Here is a 15182-nt window from a genome sequence, read left to right as displayed (position 1 = left end):
AGACTTTGTCAAAACGAATACTTAAACTCAAATGGTAATAGGTGTTCGTTTTTTGAGCACTGATATGGACATCTTGATAAATTAACAGGGCAACTACTGGATTTTGAATTGCTTAATACTTCCAGATAGCAACTTAGTCATCTTTTCTGCATTTAAAATTCACTAAGATCAGTAACATGCTTGGCTGAACTGAGAAACTAGATCATTTTATATCAGACAAAACCAGGCTATCTTCTAAAGCTTAATAATCTGATTTTCTAGGTGGTGTTGTTTTGTAATGCTTCATGCTGACCAGGATGGAGAGAAACTACAAGCATTACTTCGTCTTGTAACAGAACTCCTAGAAAGGGTCAAGGTTGTAGAGGCTCTCAGTACTGTTCCTCAAATGTACTGTCTAGCTGTTGTTGAGGTTGTGAGGAGAAAAATGTTCATAAAACACTACAGGGAGGTAAGTAATAAAACTTTGAAACCAAACCATTGTTTCAGTGCTAAAATTAACAACTTAACTATGTATTTTCCCTTCCGTAGTGGGCAGGTGCTTTAATAAAAGATGGAAAACATCTATATGAAGCTGAAAAGGCAAAAAGGGAATCTTTTGGTAAACTCTTCAGTAAGTACTTTCTCTTCTGTGAAATCAGAATTGTAGTTTTGTCTTTGTAGTTAAAATACTATGATGCAGTTTAAATGCCTATATAAATTTTACTTAAATAGGAAATGTGTGCAGTGTGCTGGATGTTCCTATTATGAATATTTTTCCAATGATTTTTCTTTTAATGAGATTAATGACCTGTTAGATTAACTGTACAAAATACTATGAACGTTCTAATGAGTTTAATGCTTATAAAAGATACAATTTCTAATTATTACATTTGAATGCAGTTTCTGTTTGAACATGCTCTGCGAGTTCTTTCAAATAACACTTTAAAAACTATTACTGAATATTTGAGTATTGCTACAACTTTCTCTGTACTACTTCAGAAATAAAAACCAAAAAAAACCAAGAACAAAGACCAACATCTAAGGAGCTTGCCCAGAAGTTGTGTCAAAAAAAAAAAAGTTGCTGGTAAAAGAAATCTAGAGGGGTTTTTTTGTTTATCTTTACAAAGTCTGCAACTTACATTCTGAATGAACTGCTAAAAAAATAATTAGACAAAATGTTATCAACATTTTTTAAGGACACTAGCAATATTACAGTGGAAGTTTGAAAAAGGAGTTGAAGCTTTTGCAGAGATGGGCATTAAGCAAGAAGAGGCTTCAGTTAAGTGAGAAGTTCTACTTGGCGTGTTTTGCATCAAGTTACATGTTCACTTGCTATTTTTATGTTGTCAAGAAATAGGATAGTAGTGCTGTCAAATTTAGTTCAGCTTTTAAACTGCAAAAGCTTAATTGTTCTCCCTTGAGGTATTGTTTTTATGTTGCATTTCTTTCTTTAAATAACCATTTTTTTTTTTGCCCAGGGAAGTCTTTTCTAAGGAATCGTTTGTTTAGAGGGCTTGACTCCTGGCCTCCATCCTTTTGTGTATGTACTCAGGGCTTTTTTGGTTCTATTTCATTTTTATAAACAGTACTTTAATAAATTAAAAACCAAAGCTTAATTCATTCAAGGTCTGTGCCTGTTACATTGCTTTGACATAGATAAAAAAGTTGGGAGCTAGTGTTCTTCGCTATTTCAGGTGGCATATATATTAACATCAGGTCATAACTTGCATTGTGGTGTGAGAGGAAATGTCAGCTCCATATACCTTTTTAAAAAGGAGTCTGTGGTATTGAGCAAAAAATTGCTATTAATTATCAGAAAAATAAGTCAGAAAGGATTATTTAATAATATTATCCTCTCTTTTCAATAATACAGCCATAAAAATAATTATATGGTAAAGCAAGTAAAAGATTTTAATGTTTTTTCTCTAGTCACTGGATGAATGGAAAAACATTTTCGTCTCTTTATTGGCTGATAATAAAGAGGTGAAAAAGTATAGTTGTAATCAAGCATTGCCTGTTAACTCTGATTTCATACAGCTTGGTTAATTCAAGTAAGATAACTTCTGATTCTAATTTTACCATCTCACTTTGCCTTGTTTAACCTTTTCAGATTGTCCATAGCACCTTATTTTAAAGGATACTGGAAAAATGAAGAATGTGACTCATTTCAAAGTTTTGAATGCTGAACTGAATTAATACTTGACTGTGTGTTTAGCAGCACAATAAATAAGTCTTTGGTGCCATCTTTTTGTTCCTAACTTTTTAAACACAACCGTAGTGTTTAGGAAATTTGGCAATAGGCAGGAAGTTGGACTAAAATGAGCATCGTAGGTGCCTTCCAGCTGAAATACTGTTCTGCTGCTGCTCAAGGCACTATGGAGAGATTAATGACTATAAATATAAATATTTTTTTTAGGAGGGTGAGGCCAGACATGATTTCTTGAAAAAATGTGTAAAATCTCTAGAAAGGGAGATCAGTTTAACACCAACTTTTCTGTGTTATTAATTAAGCTCTTTTTAATCCTTAGTTATCTTGATACTATATACCTTAACAGCATGTAAATTAATTTCTTCTTAATACAGACACAAAAACCTCGCAGATTTGACAGTGAACTTCCAGATATCTCGTTGAGTGACTTGCAGTTTTTGCAGTCTTTTTGTCCTTCAGAAGTACAGCCATTACTCAGGTAAAGCACCTCCTAAAATTTTATAATTACAGAAATAGTTTCCTCCAGTTGTCACCCCCTTCTGACTTCCACCATGTTGTCATATTCCCCCCAAAACACTCCCCCAAGTTCATTTTTTATAAAGAACAGAGAAGGGGTTTTTTTGAACTGATGTATTTCTTAAGCAGTGATCTGCACTGACCTAATACTATCTACATGCTTCATGTACTGAAACTCTGATGGTTTGAACACATGTATTCTTTACTGAGATGTAAATGATGTTGGACTTTCCTCTAAGGTGTCTCAGAGATAAAAAACAAGCAAAAAATTATTTTTTTTAAACAGAAATAAATTTATGACTTTGTGTGTTTTGTCAGATCAGAATTAGATTTTTTTTTATTATTATTTGCACTTTGTTAAGTGGTGTTCTGGAGAAAATAAAATACATTTCTTAAGCCTAGCATGAGATGATAGAGATCTCCTGTATTTAATTATTGTTTTTTCTCTGCCAGACTTATTTTACTAAAATATGTATTCCTGAAGTGCCTCTGCTGTCTGTGGAAATCCATCATTTTGACCAAAACTCTCTTTCCGTGTTTTTTGTCTCCTAACAATGAGAGACAGACAGGCAAATGTAGACAGGGAAGCTACTGTTCTGTGTTTCAGGCAACTTGACAGGATTATTTTCTTACCTAGAACTTGGAGATATCTTTCTGGAAAAGCTGACTGGTAGAGTGAGCTTTCAAAGTTTAAACCTGTAGCAATCAGAGAAATACCAAAAAAGGTAATGGGCAAGAAGTAGGCAGTAGCAAGTTCTGTGTAAGGTTCTGTCTAGAAAGTGATCTGTTTATCAGTATGACCACAACCACATCCTGCATGTATCCTTTATCCTTTTCCTAGAAGAGATCTGCAGATAAGAGTTTTGCTGAAATTCCATTTATGTTATAGCCCCAATCCCAAAAAGGATGATCAGGTAAATCCAAAAGGAAGACGCTCCACTGTCATCTGTCAGGTTTGCCAATGGTATCAGCCTGATTACATGTTCCTGGTATACATGGCAGGAGCTGAATTCAATGTATTTTTCACCTCTATTTTTTTATTCAGAATTCCTGGCCATCCTTATTTTATTGCTACTGGAATTAAAAATCATTATAGCGAGCTAGTCTGCTTGACAGTGAATTTGCCCTAGATCATGATACAGCTGATACAACCTTTTAATTTCTCTGTTATATCACTCCTCAGTGATTCTGCTGGGGAAAAAAAAAAAAATCGAAACTGTAGTAGCAAGTTGCTAATTTTTGGCTGATTTTTAACATTGTAAGAATTTTACAACCTTCCTGGAAAGTTTGGACTGAAATCATAGAATCATAGAATCATAGGGGTTGGAAGGGACCTCGAAAGATCATCTAGTCCAACCCCCCCGCCAGAGCAGGGTCACCTAGAGTACATCACACAGGAACGTGTCCAGGCGGGTTTTGAATGTTTCCAGAGAAGGAGACTCCACAACCTCTCTGGGCAGCCTGTTCCAGTGCTCTGTCACTCTCACAGTAAAAAAAATTTTTCTGATATTCACCTTAAACCTCCTATGCTCCAATTTGTATCCATTACTCTTTGTCCTATCACTGGTCATCACTGAAAAAAGCTTAACTCCATCTTCTTGACACTCACCCTTTACGTATTTGTAAACATTGATGAGGTCACCCCTCAGTCTCCTTTTCTCCAAACTAAAGAGACCCAGCTCCCTCAGCCTTTCCTCATAAGGGAGATGTTCCACTTCCTTAATCATCTTTGTGGCTCTGCGCTGGACTCTTTCAAGCAGTTCCCTGTCCTTCTTGAACTGAGGGGCCCAGAACACAATACTCCAGATGTGGCCTCACCAATGCAGAATAGAGGGGGAGGAGAACCTCTCTTGACCTACTAACCACACCCTTTCTAATGCACCCCAGGATGCCATTGGCCTTCTTAGCCACAAGGGCACATTGCTGGCTCATGGTCATCCTCCTGTCTACCAGGACCCCCAGATCCCTTTCACCTACACTGCTCTCCAGCAGGTCAGCCCCCAACCTGTACTAGTGCATGACATTTTTCTTCCCCAAATGCAAAACTCTACACTTGCCCTTGTTAAACTTCATCAGGTTTTTCCCCGCCCAAGTCTCCAGCCTGTCTAAGTCTCTCTGAATGGCAGCACAGCCTTCTGGTGTGTGAGCCACTCCTCCCAGCTTGGTGTCATCAGGAAGCTTGCTGTGAAATCAGGAAGAATTTTGCCATACTATTGTTAGAAAACCAATCACTAAGCAAACCGTAGTTGGTCCAAATTGCAGTGACATAGCCTTCCACTTGATGGCAGTAGAGGTGGGTTTATGTCAGATTCCTCCTGGTTCTGGGCTCACGATTAGGTTTTGTGGAAATACTGATGATAGCGGTGGACTTGCAACTCGAGCGGGCAGAGCTGTCACACACCTTGGTAGACACTGAGCTTCAGAAGAAGCTTGAGAGCAGTATTTTCTGTGGCATTTTCATTTAACATCTAAAGAGCAAGCAATAGGCAAACTGAGACCCAGCACAAACTCAGTTTCTGTCAGCGCTGAATCCCTGAGCTGTATAATTAAGATGATATTTCTGTTTACTTAAAACTCTTCAGCTTTCTGAAATCTTAATGCAACAATACATAACGCAAAATACACTGAGGTGTGGTCTACTTTTTTAATGTTGTCTAAGTGAACTCCTGTTTCATTTTTTCAGTGGAGCTGTTCCTGAACAAAAACTCTGGGTATATGACCTCAAGAAAATTTAAATGTTACTTTTCCAGAGGTCTAGAAAGCTTGCCATTGAAAGCTTATCTTGCAACACTTGTAATGCAATCATAACACATTAATCAGCCTTTTAATTTAGGTTACCTATCATTGAAATAAGAGTAGAGAAGTAGTGGCTACTTCAAAGGAAGAGTAGGATTGGAGAGAATCCAACTGGAGAGAAGAATAGAGTAATTTGCAAACATAAACGCTTCAATTGCAGATCTAATAACTGTCAATTCTCTTCTCTTACTATTATTGTAAGTCTAGGTGCTACTGGTAAATGTTTTCCTCAGAAGGAAAGTCTCTGACATAGTACTTCTCCACCATCATGTTTATCATTATCTACTCCTTAAAAGCCTCAAGTTCTTAATTTAAAACACAAATGCCAAGTGGTCTAAGTGAATTTTCCATATGAAACAGATTAAATGAATAAAAGACAAATCTTACACGGAGTTAAACTTAGTCTTGTTGGAATATACACATAATCATTTAATATACTTAAACATAAGATTAACAATGTAGGAAAAAAAAAATTAATCCTATACTGTTTTTAAGGGTTCCTATACTTTGTGACTTTGAACCTCTTCACCAGCATGTACGTGCTCTGCATAACCTGGTCAAGGCAGCACAGAGTTTGGATGAAATGTCGCAAACAATTACAGACCTGCTGAATGAACAAAAGGTATTTTTTTTTTCCTTTACCAAGAAAAGAGAATATGCTATTCAAAAGAGTATTTTCATAAAATTGTTTAATCAACCACTTCAGAAAGAAACTTTGTTTTTCTGGTTTAGATTAGTTGGTCTCATAACTGTATAATGGTAGTTTTCTTTCTAATAATTTTCTAGTAAATCAAGTTTTGAACTCTTCTGTGAATGAAGTGAGTCTATCTAGAGAATAGTCGAATGATACTGAATATCTTCATAGCATTTACCAGATGCTTATATTCCACAGAAACTGTAGTAGAATTCTGTTAATATTTGTTTTCTGCCATTTTCTCAAAATGTATGCGGAATCTATGCATTTTACCTTTGTCAGTTTTCTGTTTAATGAAGTTGTTACTTCTCTAGATTTTGCATTGCTTTTTAAGTCCTTTTGGCACAAGCAGTTAAGAATAATTCAGGGCCTTGGTTGGTTGTCCCTTTTAGCCTGAATATTGACGTCATCTACTCCTTTGTTGCAGTCCTGCTTTTTGGGAAAGGGAAGAAATACATGTATTTTTGTTCTTTGAATATAAAAGGAGCAGATGGCAAAAAGATCTCTTCATAGTTTCACTCTGTAAAATCACAGACTCATTAAGGTTGGAAGGGACCTTAAAGATCATCAAGTCCAACTCCCCTGCCATGAACAGGGAACCCTACCACTAGATCAGGTTGCACATCCAACCTGGCCTTAAAAACCTCCGGGGATGGGGCATCAACAGCCTCCCTGGGCAACCCATTCCAGTTCCTCACCACCCTTATAGTGAAGAATTTCTTCCTGATATCTAACCTAAATCTCCCCTCTCTCAGTTTAAAACCATTACCCCTTGTCCTGTCACTATCTTCTCTGATGAAAAGCTCCTCCCCAGCTTTCCTGTAGGTCCCTTTCAACTACTGGGAGGCTGCTATAAGTTTCCATGGAGCCTTCTCTTCTCTAGGCTGAACAGCCCCAACTCTCTCAGCCTGTCTTCAAGGCAGAGGTACTCCAGGCCTTTGATCATCTTGGTGGCCTTTCTCTGGACCCTTTCCAACAGGCCCATATCTTTCTTGTGCTGAGGGCACCAGAACTGTACACAGTATTCCAGGTGGGGTCTCACCAGGGCAGAGTAGAGGGGCAGAATTACCTCCCTGGCACTGCTGGCCACACTTCTTCTGATGCAGCCTAGGATGCAGTTGGCTCTCTGAGCTCCAGCACACACTGGTGGCTGATGTCGAGCTTCTCATCAACTACCACCCCAAGTCCTTCTCCTCAGGACTGCTTTCCAGCCATTCTTTCCCCAGCCTGTATTTGTGTCTGAGGTTGTGCCGACCCAGGTGAAGGCCCTTGCACTTGGCCTTGTTGAACTTCATGAGGTTGTCACTGGCCCACCTCTCCAGCCTATCAGGGTCCCTCTGGATGGCATCCGTTTGCTCTAGGCTGTCAACCACACCACACAGCTTGGTATTGTCAGCAAATTTGCTGAGGATACACTAAATCTCACTGTCCATGTCTCCAACAAAGATGTTAAACAGCACTGGTCCCAATACTGACCCCTGAGGGACACCACTCATCACCTGCCTCCATTTGGACATTGAGCCATTGACCACAACTCTCTGGGTGCAGCCATCTTATCCACCGAGTGGTCCATCTGTCAAATCCATGCCTTGTTAGTTTGGAGACCAGGATGTCATGTGGGACAGTGTCAAATGCCTTGCACAAAATCCAGGTAGATGACACCAGTTGCTCTGCCACTGTCCACCATCTCTGTATAGCCTTGTTATAGAAGGCCACCAGATTGATTAGGCATGACTTGCCCTTAGTGAAGCCATGGTGGCTGTCACCAATCACCTCTTTATTTTCCATGTGCCTTGGCTGACTTTCCAGGAGGATCTGCTCCATGATCTTGCCAGGCACAGAGGTGAGACTGACCGGCCTGTAGTTCCCTGGGTTTTCCTTTTTCCCCTTTTTAAAAACAGGGGCTATGTTCCCTTTTTTCCAATCAGTGGGGACCTCACCAGACTGCCATGACCTCTCAAATATGATGGACAGAGGCTTAGCAATTTCATCTGCCAGCTCCCTCAGGACCCATGGGTGAATCCCATCAGGTCCCATAGGTTTATGCGCCTTCACATTCTACATGTCAAGCAGATTCTTTACCGTAGAAAATGTTTCTGCTTGTCAGTTTTGCTTCTGTGCATTCTGTCTTTGTCTTTCATGACACACCAAATGAGGTACTTTTAGTTCCTGACTGTAGCCTATCCCAATGAAACTCTGGGTGAATTTAGCAATGCTTCAAATTTTGTGAGTTTCATTGCTTCGAATTTGGTTTCTTTATCATTATTGCTATAGAAAAAAGTTGTTTTTGTGGGACTCCATGTTGCCATCTACAGTGTAAGTGTTTGTATGCACTTTGCTAACTACAAACATCTTCTCTCTAACTGCCAAGGATATGGGCATGTTTAGTTTATAATTAGCAAATTCCTGCTTTAACCAGGTGACATGAAGATCCCTATATTCTTACTCCTCTGGAACTTGAACAAGAGATTTACTGGAAACGCTTATGTAAAATATGACATCTGGGCTGCTCTTTGCTCTGTAATATAGAAAAGATACGTAGTTGATGTAATTTCTTGTACCTCTTACATTTCTTACAGCTCTGTTCTCTCTATGAATATTAATTTTCATATGAGCAGACATTAATAACAAGAGTGATAGGACCTGACCACGGTATTACACCTTCAGAAATTATGTAAATGTTGTGAAATCTGAGAGTTGTCTGAACATGCTTTTCCAACAGCCCATGCTCTGAAGTCCACTCTCAACTTGGAGCATGCTGAAATTTATTGCATAAGAAACCAGGAGAGTGACAGGTGTTCTAACAAAATTGTTTTTTCACTAACACTTGCAATGTCTGAAGAGTGAAATAATTTTAAAAAGTAAATTTTAATTTAAAATATACATAATAGTGGTAGAAAAATAAACAGCTTTAATTGTCTTGATGGTTTGCTCTTTTTGGATCGGACTTGCTTATCTATGTATGAAACTTCTATCAATATGTGGCTGCACAAAAAAGATGCCAAATCAGGAGAATGTGTTCTTTCCACTCTTCTTGCTGTGCTTTAAACAATGTGGATTCTTGACTGACTCAGAAACTTCAAGTGTTTAGACAGATTTGGATAATTGTCTCTTTCCTTAGAGTAAATTGCATTCATTGCACAGTCAGAGCTGGGCCATTCATGATGTCATCTTGAAAATGCCCATTTAAGTGTAACTTCAATGAGACACTTAAGCTCTTTTTTTTGGAATTGAAGCAAATTGATCTGTCAAAGAGATTTTTCCTTCTCAACAACAGTGCTCTTGCTATTACTTGATGGAAGATACTAGGTATTTCTGTGTTGCTTTGTTCCACAGATGATCTAGAAGTATTTTTTTTAAATTAATTTTGTCCTGTGTTCTTTTTTTTTGGTGTAGAATTACTGAAATAACTTGAAAATGTTACTTTCTTATTCTTAGTATTGCTGGGAATTTACAGTATATAATTAGAAGGATGAATAAAGATTTAATGATAGTCCTGAAAATGCTTACAGCTTCATGCACCTACATATTCTGTTAGTGAACTGTGAAATACTGTTCCAGCTTGGTACAGAGTTGTCAGTGACTCTGCAGGCATTGAGTGTTGCCCACAGAGCAGCACGTTGCTCTTGTGCTCACCCAGGGAATCACATTTGACTCCCTTTCCAAACAAGTGGCAGCAGAAACCTGGTTCTTCAAGTTGGACTGGGATAGTTTTCCTGGCTTGCTGGCAGCGCATCAGTTTAGCTCTGTCTGAATCAGGTGGGGGGAGTTCATTCTACTGCATCAGCCACAGCAGCTGGTCTTTTGATAGTTGCTTCAGGCACTAGTGTAAAGCTGTGGCTATAGACAGGTGACCAAAGAGTAAGTCAAAAGATCTAATACCTTACTGGTAGTATTTCTTTTTCATGCCCTCATAATACTTATTATTTCAATTTTCAAGTTCATAGAATGGTAGTGATTATATGCTTTTCTATATGCTATCTAATTTCTCTTTTTAGTAGTACATCAGAGTAGTAGTTAAAGAAAATAGTTGTGGGATTTTGCTTAATTTGTTACTACTTTAAAATGTAGTTTTCTTTTTAAAGCTTTCTGCCTATATTTTGTAATTTAATGGTTTCACACCAAAGATATATAGCTGTGCTCCCTCATGTTCATAATACAGACAAAGTTTAAGGACATCAGTGATTGGGTTAAAGGTGTCCAGGAGAAAGTTAAGGTGCCCTTAGGAGACAGGTAAGATGATTAAGGTTTTTCTCCGTTTCTCCGGTAGGTCATTAACATATGCAATCTTTTGGTATTAAGTTTCTCTTGGAAGGAAGCTGGCTTTTCAAATAAGATTATGAATCTGCCATTTGTTCTAGTTGAGTTACTCTTTGTAATCCCAAGAATTGCCCCATTATCTGATGATGTTTATCGTAGTAAAGTGTGTGATCCTGCAACACCTGAGAACTTAAAAATGAACTCTGCTGCTCTGTCTCTGCTTTCTGTTTTTTCTTGTTTGCTCTTCACTCCCTTTTCTTTGTCATCACAGGAATAATAGTGTATGGCATATTGTCCTGGTTTGAGCCAGGATAAAGCCTGAGTCAAACGGTGGCACATATGTATACGTTGCTTCCTGTAGATTGTAGACTAGACAGCAGCCAGCAGCTTCTTAGGGAAATAGGCAACAGTAAACAAAGTCTTCCCTATAATTTCAGCTACTCAAAATGTGAGGTTTAGCTCTTCACTAGGTAGTAATCTGGTACTCTAGTCTAGAGACCCAGCTCACAGCAGCCACTGTTGTATTTCATAGATAATGGTGTAAGATACTACATGTTGACCATTTGTTCCTAGTTCTGGTAAATGTGAAGATAATAAAGGAAGAGGAGTTTATTACACACTTCACTTATGGTGTCAAGCGAAGCTTGGAAGCAGTAAATTCATTATGTTAAATCTATTAAATAAATAGCAAAGATAAGAAAACTGAAACTGAAGTGTTGTCTTGTAGAAACATCATACTGTGAGTTAAATTAAGTATCAGTCACATACAAAAAGCCTGAAAATCACAGAACACAGGCTGTTTGCACAGTCTCTAAGGCCTTGGCTGAGGTTGATTATTTTTTTAAAAGCATTTCAAAATGGTGCTTTATTTCATTTCAGCTGCATAGAAATAAGTGCATGTAACTTGGCCTGCAGTTACAACTATTATAGCTGTGATATATCAAACTTCAGCTGAATTCACTCAAAGTATATGTTTCGTGGCAGTGTAGTAAATTATGATGTCTTAAAAATAGCAAAGGTTGGTTTTCAAACACTGCGTCAATTTACAGGGTGCTTTAGAATACACATAGTAATGAACAAGAACTGATGATTAAATTCACTCAGGCTGTGATGTCTCTTATTCTGAAATTGTATGTAGGACTTTACGATCTATATATTTACAAATAGTACTTTTTTGAAACTTACTGAAAATCTATCTGAATTTCTGCGATTTTAGTTGTAGATATTTTGGACTGTTGTGGATAATAATTTGAAACTATTAAAATAGTTAATTAAGATTAATAAAATAATTAACTTTTTCAGTTCTTGTTTTGCCTGATACTTTTAAATAAATTTAAAATATTAATAGTTTTGCCTCTCATTAAGTGTTTGGTTTGTGTTTTATAAATAGGCCTCCAATAGTCAAGCATCGCCACAATCTGCTACCACACCAAGGATAGAAAGTGCAACAGGAACTGCAATTGCTACCTCTTCAAGAACTCCTCCATCTCTCAGTCTTCAGGGTCCCCTGTGTCCCCCTGTGTGTCCCCCAGCTCCATTGGAAGAATTGTCTCCAGATAGCATTGATGCTCATACATTTGATTTTGAAACTATTGCTCATCCGAACTTGGAGCAAGCACTTAAGCAAGGATCATTAGACTTGGATTCATTAGCAGAAAGTCCAGAGTCTGACTTTATGTCAGCAGTAAATGAATTTGTAATAGAAGAAAATCTAGTATCTCCTAATGTAATAAGTGATCCACAAAGTCCAGAAATGATGGTGGAATCGCTTTATTCTTCAGTTATCAATGCAATAGACAGTAGACGTATGCAAGATACAAATGCTTGTGTAAAGGACACTTCAGTAGAAAAGGCACCTCTCAGTGTTTGCGTGGAGAAGTGTAAGGTTATTGCCCAAGACTCCAAAGTACATTTAAGAGGTATAAAAGAAGATCTTTGCCACTTTAGAACACTTGTACAAAGAGAACAGTGTGACTTTTCTAATTCTTTAAAATGCACTTCATTAGAAATAGTAAATACTATTGAGAAGGTAAAACTTTCACTTGAAAAAACACTAAAAGATAAACATCAAAAAGAATTACAGTCTTTGAAAAGCGAATATGAAACAAAAATTAATCAATTATTGGAAGATGGTGAAGAAAGTGAAAAGAAGATTAAAAAGTTAAAAGGTGACTTACTAGGCCTTGAGGAAGTTCTTCAGAATAAGAATGATGAATTTGCAATGGTGAAAAATGAGAAAGAAGCTGTAGTTTGCCTTCAGAATGAAAAAGATCAGAAATTACTTGAATTGGAATGCCAGATGGAAACACAAAATTGTGAAATTAAGGAACTGAGACAGTCACGTGAGATAGTACTTGAAGACTTGAAAAAACTTCACGTTGAAAGCAATGAAAAACTACAACTCTTGAGGGCAGAACTTGAGAGTTTAGAGCAAAGCCATTTAAAAGAACTGGAAATCAACCTACAAGCCAGGCATTTACAGGAATTTGAGAAGGTGCTAGCTGAGCACAACGACTGTTTAGATAAATTAAAAAAAGAGAACCAGCATAGACTTGAACAAATGCAGGAATCTCATACAGTAGTTATGCAAGAGAAACAACAACAAGTAGAAGAGTTACAACTCAAGGTTTCAGATCTGTCTGATTTGAGGTGCAAATTAGAAGTTGAACTTGCCCTGAAAGAGGCAGAAACTGATGAAATGAAGCTTCTTTTGGAAGAAAGCAGAAACCAGCAACAAGAGACCATAAAATCTCAGATTGATAAGGAAACTGAAAGCTTAAAAAAGGAGATAGAAAAATTAAACAATAAAATACAAAGTAATAGTGATGAATATCAAGTGGGCTTATCGGAATTAAGGACTCTGATGACAATTGAGAAAGATCAGTGCATTTCTGAACTAGTAGACAGATATGAAGAAGAATCAAATTTGCTTAGAACTGAACTAAATAAAGTAACAGTTCTTCATCAAAAAACTTCTGAGGCAGAAAAAAGACTTTCAGAGCAAATAACGGAACTGCAAAGTAAGTTAGAGTTGGAAGCGAATGCCCTAGAAAAGGAAAAAACTGAAAAATTGTGTGAGCAGCAGGAAAAATATGAAGCTATTATCCATAAGCTTAAAGAAGAGAAAGAACTTTTAGTATCTACCCAAGAACAAGACAGGCAGTTGCTCATTCAGAAGCTCAATTGTGAAAAAGAGGATGCAGTACAAACTGCTTGTAAAGAGTTTGAATTACAGAGGCAAGCTGCTGAAAAGGGACTTTTGGAAAAAATACAACAACTTGAGATGCAAATAAATCAGAGGTACTGTAAGAATTAGGTTGCTGTGTTTTTCTAGTATTGTAAAGTAATTAATATACTATATTTATGATGCACTATGCAGTAAGTAAAACTTATTTGTAAGAATGCTTGTCTGGTTTGGTTTCTATGTTCAAATTTTGTTACTTCCATTTTATAGGTAGTGATTTTCCTGTGTCTGTAGTTAATATCAAAGTTGGTGAAATGTCTTATACAATATAATTTCCAGACAACAATGAAGGTTTTATGTTTCAGTCTTGTAATGTTACATTGAAGGACCATTTCCACAGTAGCACGTTAGTTGAAATTCCAGTTTTAAGGGTTTCAGCCTCTCTCCAGTCTTTTTCTCTGGTATTAGCACTGTGTAAGCATGCAGTGGCTAGTGCTTATGCTAATAACTTACTTTTATTGGCAGACTATACATGAAAAAGTGTGAGGGAGTATATGTGATTGACTGAGAACTGTCCCATGGCCACGTGGACTGCCACGGACTTCTGCTGCCACTGTTATGTATTTCAGGGTCTTCAGTTTGAGCTTTATAATGAGATGTGGACAACATGATCTTAAAGAACATCCTAAACATTATTTGTTTTCATTGTTAATTTCTGTTTTTCCATTTTAAAAAGAAAAATATATTTTCCTGTGCCAAAAATGGCTAGAATTACTTTATGACTTCTCTTATGTACTTAACAATTCGTAATACCTGTCAACAGAGTAGTTTATGATGCTGTGGAATGGTAATACTAGGATTTTTCTATGTGACTACTGCTTAGAAACAGTATTTTGTTTAAAATTGCTATGATTTGTCATTTATGTTCTTGAAGTGCGAAGTAGTGCAGCAGATCAATCTTCATTGTACAATACCTAAATAGAACATTTTTTCTAGGTATTGGGATCTATCAAGTATGTGAAATGGGAAGAGGCAAATAAAATGGGCAGAACAGGCATAAAACCAGAAGTGAATGGCAAAACATGAATACAGACTTAAGTTAGCATTTAACTTTTGATTATCGGTATAACATTAAAAAAAAAAAAAGAGGGTAGTTATGCAGAGAGTCCTACGTATGTGCGTAATTCACACAGTGCAAAGGAAATCTGAATATTCGCTTCACTTTTATTATCCACCTCAATCCTGTTACCTCAGGATTTTGATAGATGAATATATCCATCATTAAATGATGTTCTGTGATGTGATTAATCAGTGCCTGGGCTTTGTAAGTCAGTGTATGGAAAAATACATCAAGATAGTATTACATTTTCTGAATTAAGATTGAGATATAATTAATTTAAGAAGTGCCCTTCATTGAACAAAATATTCTCTTAATGATGTGTGGTGGAATGAGGAGAAAAAAGATAAAACTCCTACGTTCTTCTCCTTTTGTATGGATTAATGGGCTATAGAAGTTTTTTAAAAATTTGACTCAACAGGAACAA

General features: G+C 37.1%; 1 protein-coding gene across 3 annotated transcripts in view; it reads left to right on the top strand.

The window, feature by feature from the left end:
• Window positions 1–15182, top strand: part of RB1CC1 (RB1 inducible coiled-coil 1) — a 75725-nt gene that overhangs the window by 42442 nt on the left and 18101 nt on the right. For all 3 annotated transcript variants that reach the window (XM_051612691.1, XM_051612690.1, XM_051612692.1), the window contains 6 exons: window positions 262–448; window positions 529–610; window positions 1458–1519; window positions 2563–2666; window positions 5996–6122; window positions 11845–13754. In XM_051612691.1, coding sequence (XP_051468651.1) covers window positions 262–448; window positions 529–610; window positions 1458–1519; window positions 2563–2666; window positions 5996–6122; window positions 11845–13754 — 2472 coding nt within the window. The remainder of the gene's footprint in view (window positions 1–261; window positions 449–528; window positions 611–1457; window positions 1520–2562; window positions 2667–5995; window positions 6123–11844; window positions 13755–15182) is intronic.

This window comes from Apus apus, chromosome 2 (assembly GCF_020740795.1).
Source record: "Apus apus isolate bApuApu2 chromosome 2, bApuApu2.pri.cur, whole genome shotgun sequence".
Lineage (NCBI taxonomy): Eukaryota > Metazoa > Chordata > Aves > Apodiformes > Apodidae > Apus > Apus apus.
The sequence above is the reverse complement of the archived record's forward strand: the minus strand, read 5'-3'. Positions and strand labels throughout refer to the sequence as shown.